A 12,115-nucleotide genomic window follows, 5' to 3' on the forward strand; every position below is an offset into this window, starting at 1 on the left:
GCAAGGGCACAGAATGTACTCTGGGTGGGGAACTTCAATGTCCATCACCAAGAGTGACCGAGCTGGCAGCTATGTCCTTCAGACTGAGCAGGTGGTGAGAGAACCAACACAAGGGAAAAACATGCTTATCCTCATCCTCACCAATCTACCTGTCGCAGATGCAGCACTGGCAGCAGTGACCACACATTCCTTGTGTAGTCCCGTCTTCACACTGTGGACACCCTCCATCGTGTTGTGTGGCACTACCACTGTGCTAAATGGGATAGATTCAAAACTGGGCATTGATGAGGCGCTGTGGACCATCAACAGCAGGAGAATTGTATTCCACCACAATCTGTAACCTCATGGCCTGGCATAGCCCTCATTCTAACGTTACCATCAAGCCAGGGGAACAACCCTGGTTCAATAAGGAGTGCAGAAGAGCATGCCAGGAGCAGTACCAGGCGTACCTAAAAATGAGGTGCCAACCTGGGGAAGCTGCAACACAGGACGACATGCATGCTAAACAGCGGAAGCAGCATGCTATCAACAGAGCTAAGCGATCACACAATCAATGGATCAGTTCAAAGCTCTGCAGTCCTGCCACATCCAGTCGTGAATGGTGGTGGGCCATTAAACAACTAACAGGAGGAGGAGGATCCATGAATATTCCCATCCTCAATGATGGCGGCGCCCAGCAGGTGAGTGCAAAAGACAAGGCTGAAGCGTTTGCAACCTTCTTCAGCCAGAAGTGCCGAGTGGATGATCCATATCAGGCTCCTCCTGAAGTCCCCACCATCACAGAAGCCAGTCTTCAGCCAATTTGATTCACTCCACATGATATCAAGAACTGGCTGAGCGCACTGGATACAGCAAAGGCTGTGGGCCCCGACAACACCCCAGTTATCGTGCTGAAGACTTGTGCTCCAGAACTAGCCACGCCTCTAGCCAAGCTGTTCCAGTACAGCTACAACACTGGCATCTATCCGATAATGTGCAAAACTGCCCAGGTATGTACTGTCCACAAAAAGAATCCAATCCGGCCAATTACCGCCCCATCAGTCTACTCTCAATCATCAGCAAAGTGATGGAAGGTGTCGTCAACAGTGCTACCAAGCAGCACTTACTCACCAATAACCTTCTCACCAATGCTCAGTTTGGCTTCTGCCAGGACCACTCAGCTCCAGACCTCATTATCTTGGTCCAAACATGGACAAAAGAGCTGAACTCCAGAGGTGAGGTAAGAGTGACTGCTCTTGACATCAAGGCAGCATTTGACCAAGTGTGGCATCAAGGAGCCCTAGTAAAATTGAAGTCAATGGGAATCAGGGGGAAAACTCTCTACTGGCTGGAGTCATACCTAGCACAAAGGAAGATGGTTGTGGTTGTTGGAGGTCAATCATCACAGCACCAGGACATTGCTGCAGGAGTTCCTCAGGGTAGTGTCCTAGGCCCAACCATCTTCAGCTGCTTCATCAATGACCTTCCCGCCATCATAATGTCAAAAGTGGGGATGTTCACTGATGATTGCACAGTGTTCAGCGCCATTCGCAACTCCTCAGATAATGAAGCAGTTCATGCCCGAATGCAGGAAGACCTGGTCGGTGTTCAGGCTTGGGCTGAGAAGTGGCAGGTAACATTTGCATCACACAAGTGCCAGGCAATGACTATCTCCAACAAGCGAGAGTCTAACCACCGCCCCTTGACATTCAACAGCATTATCATCGCCGAATCCCCCACCATCAACATCCTGTGGGTCACCATTGACCAGAAACTTAACTGAACCAGCCACATAAATACCGTGGCAGCAAGAGCAGGTCAGAGGCTGGGTATTCTGCAGTGAGTGTCTCACCTCCTGACTCTCCAAAGCCTTTCCACCATCTACAAGGCACAAGTATAACTGCACAATGCCCTTAGGTTATCAGATAGCTAATAGCACATGATAGTCCTATTAGAAGCACAAATGTCCAATAACTCGGTGGCATTTCCACAGGGTGCAATGCTCAGTTAGGGGGCACAGCGTTCTATTTTTTGCACAGACGACTCTCTCAATTCCATCTCGAGCACCACATGAGGTTCCTTCACGTCTAACTGCAGTTCGATGACATTTTATTTTTCCTGCAGCTTGTTCTCACATTCAAGTCAGTGAAATCTTCTTAACGCCCACACAATAACATGCAAGGTTGCTTCAATATTTCACTTCTGGTTCATTATGTTGGCAGGTGCAATTTGTTCAGATTTAGGATTTGCTTTTAGTCTGTCAGCTGTCAGTCCGCCAGAAAGCATCTGTTTAGAAACTCCTCCCTACTAATTCTATACAAGGGGCTCTGTTACATAGAAAAGAAAAAGACTTGCATTTATATAGCGCCTTTCACGACCTTAGGACGTCCCAAAGCGCTTTACAGACAATGAAATACTTTCTGAAGTGTAGTCACTGTTGTAATGTAGGGGACGCGGCAGCCAATTTGCGCACAGCAAGCTCCCACAAACGGCTGATAATGACCAGATAGTCTGTTTTTAGTGATGTTGGTTGAGGGATGAGTATTGGCTCTTCTTCAAATAGGGTCGTTGGATCGTTTACATCCACCCGAGAGGGCAGACGGGGCCTTGGTTGAACATCTCATCTGAAAGACGGCACTTCCGACAGTGCGGCGCTCCATCAGTACTGGATTGGAGCGTCAGCCTAGGTTTTTGCGCTTAAGTCTCTGGAGTGGGACTGTGGACCCACAACTTTCTGACGCTGAGGTGATAGTGCTACCCACTGAGCCACGGCTGGCACTTTCTAAGGACTGCTGGTTGGGGTACTTGAGACCCGGTACAACTGGGAGGAGCTTGCATCCTGCCTGCGCCGCCCATTGGAACTCCAAACTTACAACCAGCGTAGCTCCCCAATTTGCAAAAACAATCAGCCCAGCGCCCACTTAGGCAGGGACCCGACGCGAATTAAAGTCACGCAATCCGATATAGCGGCCACCAAACACCAGGGCCTAGAAATTGGGTATAGCCCCGCCAGCTCGTTTGCGCCGTAAATTTTGCGCCCGCCGCGGAGCCAGTTGTGCCCGCCCCATATTCACTTTCAGCGCCCCAAAGCGGAACCGGGCGCTGTTCCAGGGTTTGGCCGCCCCGCTTGGGGCGCTGAAAGTGAATTTCAGCGCTGCCGGTCCCGCTGCGCCACCCGATGCGGTGCGGCAGGCTGCTGTACTGCAGGCCTCCCCCTTCTCTTAAGGGGGAGGTGCCTGCAATGGCCGGAGCCCCGATTGCAAGTGCCGGCAAAAGAGCCCGGCACAACGGAGAAGTGCCGGGCTCCACGGAAACCAGCCGGCAATGCCACGGGGCGGGGGGGGGGTGTGGAGGAGGCCGGGGAAGGAGGTGCGGGCAGGCGGCCGCCGAAAAAGCGGCCGGCCGCACCTCCACCTTAAAGCGCCCCGCTAAGGCTGCTGTAAGGACCCGGTCTCCCGATGTTGTTAGCGGCCGCCACGGATGAGGCGGCCGCTACTGAAGATGGGGATCGGCGTGGTTTCGGGCGGTACCGGGGCACTGCGCACACCGATGACGTCATCGGTGCCGGCGCAGCGCTACCGGCTAACGCCGATGTTAGGGCCCACCTAATTTCGGGCGCGACGCAACTTCCGACGCAACCCACTCTTTCGCCCCTAATTTGGCGCAAACGCAAGTGAATTTCTAGGCCCAGGTGCCGACCAAGCGCAGCGTTATCCCGGCCTAACTTTGTGTTACATCCAAAAAATGAGGATGAATTATATCCCGATGTCTTTTAAACTCTTTTGATTGCCGCTTTGGTGTTGGGAAGCTCAATCATGTTGCAGTCTATTATTAATAGTTTGCATGGGGAAGGACGCCTTTATAATGGTGCCATGAACAGGTACACAGGCACATGCTTCATGCGGCACATCACTTAATTATGCTGGGTTTAGAAATGACTTACTTTAAACAAGCCACTGATACTGAGTCCACATTATGTATTAAAGGGACAATTTATTTCATCATATTTAGAGGTTATTAATAAATATAACTTATTGGTAATCACTTGTTCAGTTTCTTTTGCGCCCTTTTGCTGTCTCTGCCGTGGCTCAGTGGGCAGCACTCTCTCCTCGGAGTCAGAAGGGTTGTGGGTCCAAGTCCCACGCCAGAGACTTGAGCAGAAAAATCTAGGTTGACACTCCCAGTGCAGTGCTGAGGGAGGTACCGTCCTTCGGATTAAAATATTGAACCAAGGCCCTGTCTGCTCTCTCAGGTGGATGTAAAAGATCCCACGGCACTATTTCGAAGAAGAGCAGGGGAGTTCTTCCCGGTGTCCTGGCCAATATTTATCCCTCAACCAACATCACCAAAAAAACAGGTTATCTGGTCATTATCACATTGCTGTTTGTGGGAGCTTGCTGGCTGCCGGGTTTCCTACATTACAACAGTGACTACACTTCAAAAAGTACTTCATTGGCTGTAAAACACTTTGGGATGTTGTGAAAGGCGCTATATAAATGCAAGTTCTTTCTTTCCAGAATAGCAGTAAATGCTTTTGTAAAACTGCTTGAGCCAATTAATCCCTGATCCCTGCACTGAGAGTGTTAGGGGAATAATTTCCTCGTGACCTCCGCTGCCATAACTTTGGCAGAAACCCCATTCACGGGTTAATCGTTCTGTCGCTATTTCTGCAGTACTGTTGTAGCAACCATGTTCAAACACATGGCTCCTTGTTGAAAACAGGACAGTGCGAATTATTCAAACTGGTCTTGACGGGTGGGAGCGGAGACAGGGTCCGTTCATTTTGGGATTAAATTTGCATTTTAACAATTCTCAACTCAAAAATACATCAATGTTAAACTAATTTACAATTTAACAAAGATGCATCACTCAAAAGGATCTGCAGCTCAAGCTAACAGTTACACAGTGAAAGGTACAGACGTTACTGAAAGAGCACCCATCACATCTCTGAGGAGCACCTTGAACTGCTTCACAGCGAATTACTTTGAGGCGCAGTGAGCGTTATGTAGCGAATGCGACAGACATCTGTGTACACAGAAAGATTCCACAAACAGCAATGAGAGGAGCAACCGGTTAATCTGCTTTTGGTAGTGTTGCTCAGAGGAATGCTGGCCAGCACACCATGAACCTCTTCTTCTTCAAATGTGATCTTTAATGTCCATCAGACAGACCAGACAGGGCTTCAATTTCACATCCCATCCAAAGGAAAGCATCACTCCCTCACTACTACACTGGAGTGTTACATTACATTATCATAGAATCATACAGCACAGGACATAAGAAATAGGAGCAGGAATAGGCCACTTGGCCCCTCCAGCCTGCTCCGCCATTCAATAAGATCACAGCTGATCTTGGGCTCAAAGCCACTTCCCCGCCCACTCCCCATAACCCTTCACTCCCTTATCTTGCAAAAATCTGTCTATCTCCACCTTAAATGTATTTAATGACCCAGCCTCCACGGCTCTCTGGGGCAGAGAATTCCACAGATTTACGACCCTCTGAAAGAAGAAATTCCTCCTCATCTCAGTTCTAAAAGGGCGACCCCTTATTCTAAAACTGTGCCCCCGCGTTCTAGATTTCCCCACGAGGGGAAACATCCTCTCTGCATCTACCTTGTCGAGCCCCCTCAGTATCTTATATGTTTCCATAAGATCACCTCTCATTCTTCTAAAGGAAGCCATTTGGCCCATCGTGCCTGTGCCGGCTCTTTGAAAGAGCTCTCCAATTAGTCTCACCCCCACCTGCTCTTTCCCCATAGCCCTGCAAATGTTTCCTTTTCAAGTATATACCAAATTCCCTTTTGAAAGTTACTATTGAGTCTGCTTCCAGGCAGCACATTCCAGATCCTAACAACTCGCTGAGTAAAGAAATTCTCCTCATCTCTCCCCAGGCTTTTTTGCCAATTATTTTAAATCTGTGTCCTCTGGTTACCGACTCCCCAGCCAGTGGAAACAGTTTCTCCTGATTTACTCTATCAAAAACCTTCATGATTTTGAACACCTCCATTAAATCTCCTCTTAACCTTCTCTGCTCTAAGGAGAACAACCCCAGCTTCTCCAGTCTCTCCAGATAACTGAAGCCCCTCATTCCTGGTACCATCCTAGTAAATCTCCTCTGCACCCTCTCCAAGGCCTTGACATCCTTCCTAAAGTGTGGTGCCCACAATTGGACACAATACTCCAGCTGAGGCCGAACCTGTGATTTATAAACTTTAGCATTATAGGTTATGTGCTCAATGGCAACAACCTGCCTTTATATAATGTGCTTAATACAGCAAACATTCCACGGTGATTTACATTGAGGGAAAATATTTTGATAAGAATAAATGAGCCATGATGCGACTGAAATCTGGTTGAGAAGGTGTTCAATGGCAGAGAAGGACATGAGAAAGTGAAGTGAGGGAGTCTCAGAGAGCGGGGCCCCAGTGCCTACCACAAACGGTGGAATGAAAGGGGAAATACAAAAAAGGGCAGAGCTGGAGAGCTAAATGGAGGTTGCAGAGATAGGGTGGGGTGAGGCCATGAGAAGATTTGATAGAGGTGAGCTTCAACCCACAAACATCTGATTCAGAGTCAAGAGTGCTACCAACTGAGCCAAGCTGACACTTGATAAAGTATCTACTATAATTAGGGACATAGGATCATAGGAACAGGAGGGGGCCATTCAGCCCCTCGAGCCTGTTCCGCCATTCATTTAGATCAAGACCGATCTGTATCTTAATTCCATCTACCCGCCTTGGTTCTGTAACCCTCAATAACCTGACCGAACAAAATTTTCAATTGACCCCCAGCCTCAACAGCTTTTTGGGGAAGAGAGTTCCAGATTTCCATGACCCTTTGTGTGAAGAAGTGCTTCCTGAACGGCCTAGCTCTAATTTTAAGGTCGTGTCCCCTTGTTCTGGACACCCCCTCACCAGAGGGAATGGTTTCTCTCTATCAACCCTATCGACTCCTTAGATCATCTTAAACACCTCAGTTAGACCACCCCTTAATCTTCTATATTCAAGGGAATACAAGCCTAGTCTATGCAACCTGTCCTCAGAATTTAACCCTTTTAGCCCCAGTATCATTCTGGTGACGATAGCAAAATACTACAGATGTCGGAAATCCGAAATAACAACAGAAAATGCTGGAAAAACTCAGCAGGTCAGGCAACATCCGTGGAGAGAAATTTGAGTTGACGTTTCGGGTCGAACCCTTCTTCAAAACTGGAAAGAAAATCTGCGATCTGACAAAAGAAGTAAAAGAAACAAAAGCAGAGAAAGAGACAATAAAAGGTGTTCGAAGCTAGACGAGATGGTAATAGGCTGAGATTAGGTGTGAAGTGTACTGGCAGGGCAAGAGATAGCTGGTGACTCTGCGCTGCACCCTCTCCAAGGTCAATATATCCTTCCTGAGGTGCGGTGCCCAGAACTGAACACAGTATCCAGATGGGGTCTAACCAGAGCTTTATACAGCAATTCCCATGGAAAGTTGGTAAACTTTCCTGAGGTCCAGATGGAGTCTAACCAGACCTCTGCACAGCTATAACATAACTCCCACCCTTTTATATTCCGGCCACCTGGAGATAAAGGCCAACACATTCCATGAGCCTTCTAAATTATTTTTTGTACCTGTCCACTAACACTTTTCTGTACAGGGACCCCCAAAATCTCTCTGCTCACCCCCAGTTCCCAGCTTCTCGCCATTTGGAAAATACTCTTGAGCTTTCTTTCAAAGTGGTGACGACTTTCACTGTCACCGCAATGAAGCTGCAAATTTACCTGACATAGCGAAAACTCTGGAATTCAGATAATAAGTAACTTTCTAAGTAACTCTCAATCCTCAAAACCACGATTTTTAAAAAAAAATCGAAACTGATCCTGGGTAATCCCCTGGAGATAAAGGTGGGGGGGGGGGGGGGAAACCAAGTTCTTAAAGCAGAAAATACTCAGTGTCGTCAGAGAACATTTGGGTTTTTGTTTCATTATTAACTTGCCAAATGAGCTCACCTGTCCAGTACCGCAAGACAACGCCTTGCAAACACCCGCAAACTTTGCATTCTAGATCTACAAGTTTTCGTGACCGACCGGGTGAAATGCTTGGGCGAAAATTCAAGGTTCTCCTGTCGAAACCTGGGACTGAGGCTCTTTGTGGACAGCTCCTGGGCGGATATCATGATCCTGACAGTACTTTTCCCAAATGAAAAAAAAAATGCTAAAGCACTTGCCCTGAAGCACACAAAAAAATTGACACAAATAAAATTGGGTTGATGGGGAAGGGTGATATTCAAACCCCTTTAAAAAATCACAATTGAAGAATTAAACACTGGATAATATGAACCGAAAAACGAAAGTCTCTGCTGTTTAACCTCCCCTCCTCCGCTCCTCTCTGCCTGAACTAAGCTGGCACCTCTCACCTGGTAAGGGTACAGACTGCTCCATGTAGCTGGCACCGTGCTGTTGCCGAGTGGTTGCTGAGTGGCATTAACCAGCGCCAGGACTGTTGCCGCTGAACTTCCACTCTCCATGGCTTCGCTCCTCCTTCGTTCCACCGCTGTGTATATATATATATATATTTTAATTTATTATTCCTAGCAGATCTGCCTGTAACGTGGGGTGGGAAGCAGAGGCTGCGCTGAATCATAGCAGCTCATCATCCCCGTTCATTTCCCTTTCCGCGGACGAAAACCAGCGTTTAAAAAAAAAACATGCTCAATGAATGTCCTTTTTATTTTCTCTTTAAAAAGTGTTAGCGCCCCACTAACTCTCAACCTCGCTGTAAATGAAAACTTCCTGATCGCTGCAAGATATTTCAGTCAGAGATGGGCGAGGTGGAGCCTTAAAAAAAACACCGCTGGGCAAATCAAAAAATAAACATCTCCCTGCAACCGCAGCCACTGTAAACACCTTTAGCTTCTCCACTGCAGGAACACTGCTTGAAGGAAATCAGTACAAATATGGGCTTTCAAGGTAAGTGTTGCTTTTTAGTTTACTAAACTTATTGGGGAGGGGGGGGGGAATAGCCTTCTCCCCTGAAATAATTTTCATTAAAATAAATTGTTCCATCTGTCTGTGATAATACCATAGTTCCTTTCACTGTAACAAAGGGGAGAGGGGGGAATTGTGAATCTGATGGAAAGTGTCACATGGTCTGGAGATGGCAATGTGGAGCCATTAACATTTTTGCATTTTGATGATCTGTTCTTAAGAGCAGTTCATATTATACAGCCAGAAGCAAAATACTGCGGAGGCTGGAACTCTCAAAATAAAAAACAACAACAAAAAGTGCTGGAAATACTCAGCGGGTCAAGATGAATCTGTGGAGAGAGAGAAACAGAGTCAATGTTTCGAGTGGATGTTTCTGATGCAAGGTCATCGACCTGAAACGTTAACTCTCTTTCTCTCTCTCTCTCCACTGATGCTGCCTGACCCGCTGAGTGTTTCCAGCGTTTTCTGTCTTTATTTAATATTATGCAGTGTTTAATTCTTCAATTGTAACATTATGATTCTAAAGGAGGGGAGGGGGGGGGTGAACGAGCTGAATATCACCCCTCCTTTCCTGTTTCATTATTGGTTTTGTACATTTTCAGAAGCTTGTGGGCTCACAGTCCCACTCCAGAGACTTAAGCATAAAAATCTAGGCCGACACTCCCAGTGCAGTGCTGAGGGAGCGCCGCGCTGTCGAAGGTGCTGTCTTTCGGATGAGACGTTAAACCGAGGCCCCGTCTGCTCTCTCAGGTGGACGTAAAAGATCCCACGGCCACTATTTCGAAGAAGAGCAGGGGAGTTCTCCCCGGTGTCATAGCCAATATTTATCCCTCAATCAACATCACTAAAGAAACAGATTATCTGGTCATTATCACATTGCCGTTTGTGGGAGCTTGCTGTGTGCAAATTGGCTGCCGCGTTTCCCACATTACAACAGTGACTACACTTCAAAAAGTACTTCATTGGCTGTAAAGCGCTTTGGGACATCCGGTGGTCCAACGCATTACCGGCACCCGGCTATCGACCATAGAACATATATATCAGAAACGCTGCCTACGGAGGGCACGGTCCATCATCAAAGACCCTACCCACCCCAGCCACAGTCTGTTCGCCCTCCTACCATCTGGAAGACGCTACAGATGCATTTGCACCCGTACGACCAGATTTAGGAACAGCTTCTTTCCCAAGGCTGTCATCCTACTGAACTCCACAAATAAACTCTAAAGCCTGCACATCTGCCGATGCACTTTATTATGGTCATATTTATGCTAATATATATGTACATATGTATGTTGAAATGTTTAAGTGTCCTAATCCAAATTGTACACTCTCGGAAGCCGCAAGCCTACATTTCATTGTTAGTGCACAAGTGCAGTACAATGACAATAAAAGTTGATTTGATTTGATTTGATTTGAGAAATGCAAATCTTTCTTCTGTCTTTCATTTTGTGAATATTATGCGGCCGAGCAAGTGATGCATATGCTTTAGAATTTTCTATTTGGGAAAGGTAATATCAGGATCCAATACTCCCAGGGCCTGTACACACTGTGGTTAATGTGCCTCAGCCCCAGGAAAGCAAAGCTCTGCTGTAGCCGTGTGTGACAGGTTGCAATTTCTCACCCTAGCCAGGTTGTGACCTCACCGTGAGACTGCCAATTTACTGCCAACTTGTTCCAATGTTTATCTTTCGCAGTGCCAATGTTTATCTTTTAAACTTGACTTTTGGTTGCAATTAAGAACTGCAGGAGGCAGCGGAGGCTTTGCTAAGTGCCACTTGTGGCACTGTGACAGAGACTGTAGGTCCCGCATTGGACTCATCAGTCACCTGAGAACTAATTTTTAATGCGCAAGCAAGTCATCTTCGGTTCCGAGGGACTGCCTAAGAAGAAGAAGTGCCACTCTCACCTGGTTTCAGAAATGTTGGCCTATTTTGATGTATGTCACCCTTTTAAAAAGAATCAGGGCCACTTATGTTTAAATAGGTTTGTGATCTCTGTCATTCTTGAGTAGATTGGACCTATACTCTCTGGAGTTTAGAAGAATGAGAGGTGATCTCATTGAGACATACAAGATTCTGAGGAGGATTGACAGGGTAGATGCTGAGAGGTTGTTTCCCCTGGCTGGAGAGTCTAGAACTAGGGGGCATAGTTTCAGGATAAGGGGCCGGCCATTTAGGACTGAGATGAGGAGGGATTTCTTCACTCAGAGGGTGGTGAATCTTTGGAATTCTCTGCCCCAGAGGGCTGTGGAGACTCAGTCGTTGAGTATATTCAAGGCGGAGATCGATAGATTTTTGGACTCTAGGGGAATCGAGGGATATGGAGATCGGGCAGGAAAGTGGATTTGAGGTCGAAGATCAGCCATGATCTTATTGAGTGGCGGAGCAGGCTCGAGGGGCTGTATGGCCGACTCCTGCTCCTATTTCAATGTTCTTGCTGATCACAATGCTCACTCCTCACCTTATTCAATGTTGTCAGTAAACTGCAGGTAAGCCTGAAGGCCTGTGAAAGGTAAAGTTAAATGTGAATCCAACCAGCTGTTGGGTTTCTGGGTGTGTCTGTCTAACTATGTGCAAGTTTACTTGAGTAAATATGTGCTTTAGAATCTGGGGATCATTATTGGATAAATTAAAGATTTCCTGCTTCATGTCATTTAAAGCATTTTTCTTTAGTTATGATTGTCAGTGTGGAATGGACCCATTATCGACGAGTGTGAAGAAATTAAATCTCGTTTGTTATTTGACAATAGAGCACAAGCTTTAACAACAACAACTTGCAGTTATACAGCGCCTTTAAGGTAGTAAACCATCCCAGGGTGCTTCACAGAGGCAATTATCAAACAAAGATTTGACACCGAGCCACATAAGGAGAAATTAGGACGGGTGACCAAAAGCTTGGTCAAGGAGGTAAGTTTTAGGGAACGACTTAAAGGAGGAGAGAGAGGTGGAGAGGCGGAGAGGTTTAGGCAGGGAGTTCCAGAGCTTAGGACCTTGGCAGCTGAAGGCACGGCCGCCAATGGTGGAGCGATTAAAATCAGGGATGCTCAAGAGGCCAGAATTGGAGGAGCGCATAGATCTCGGAGGGTTGTGGGGCTGGAGGAGTTTACAGAGATAAAGCGGGGGGGGGTGGGTGGCTGGTGGCGAGGCCATGGAGGGATTTGAAAATAAG

At 47.0% G+C, this 12,115-nt stretch overlaps 1 protein-coding gene across 1 annotated transcript in view; it reads right to left on the reverse strand.

The window, feature by feature from the left end:
• Positions 1–8,564, reverse strand: part of nipal2 (NIPA like domain containing 2) — a 194,049-nt gene extending 185,485 nt beyond the window's left edge. The window contains exon 1 of the mRNA XM_085992280.1: positions 8,377–8,564. Within this exon, the coding sequence (XP_085848406.1) occupies positions 8,377–8,487 (111 nt within the window). The 5' untranslated portion in view covers positions 8,488–8,564. The remainder of the gene's footprint in view (positions 1–8,376) is intronic.
• Positions 8,565–12,115: the final 3,551 nt, after the last annotated feature.

Source organism: Somniosus microcephalus, chromosome 7 (assembly GCF_052327205.1).
Source record: "Somniosus microcephalus isolate GS21.2 chromosome 7, FLI_Smic_1.0, whole genome shotgun sequence".
NCBI lineage: Eukaryota > Metazoa > Chordata > Chondrichthyes > Squaliformes > Somniosidae > Somniosus > Somniosus microcephalus.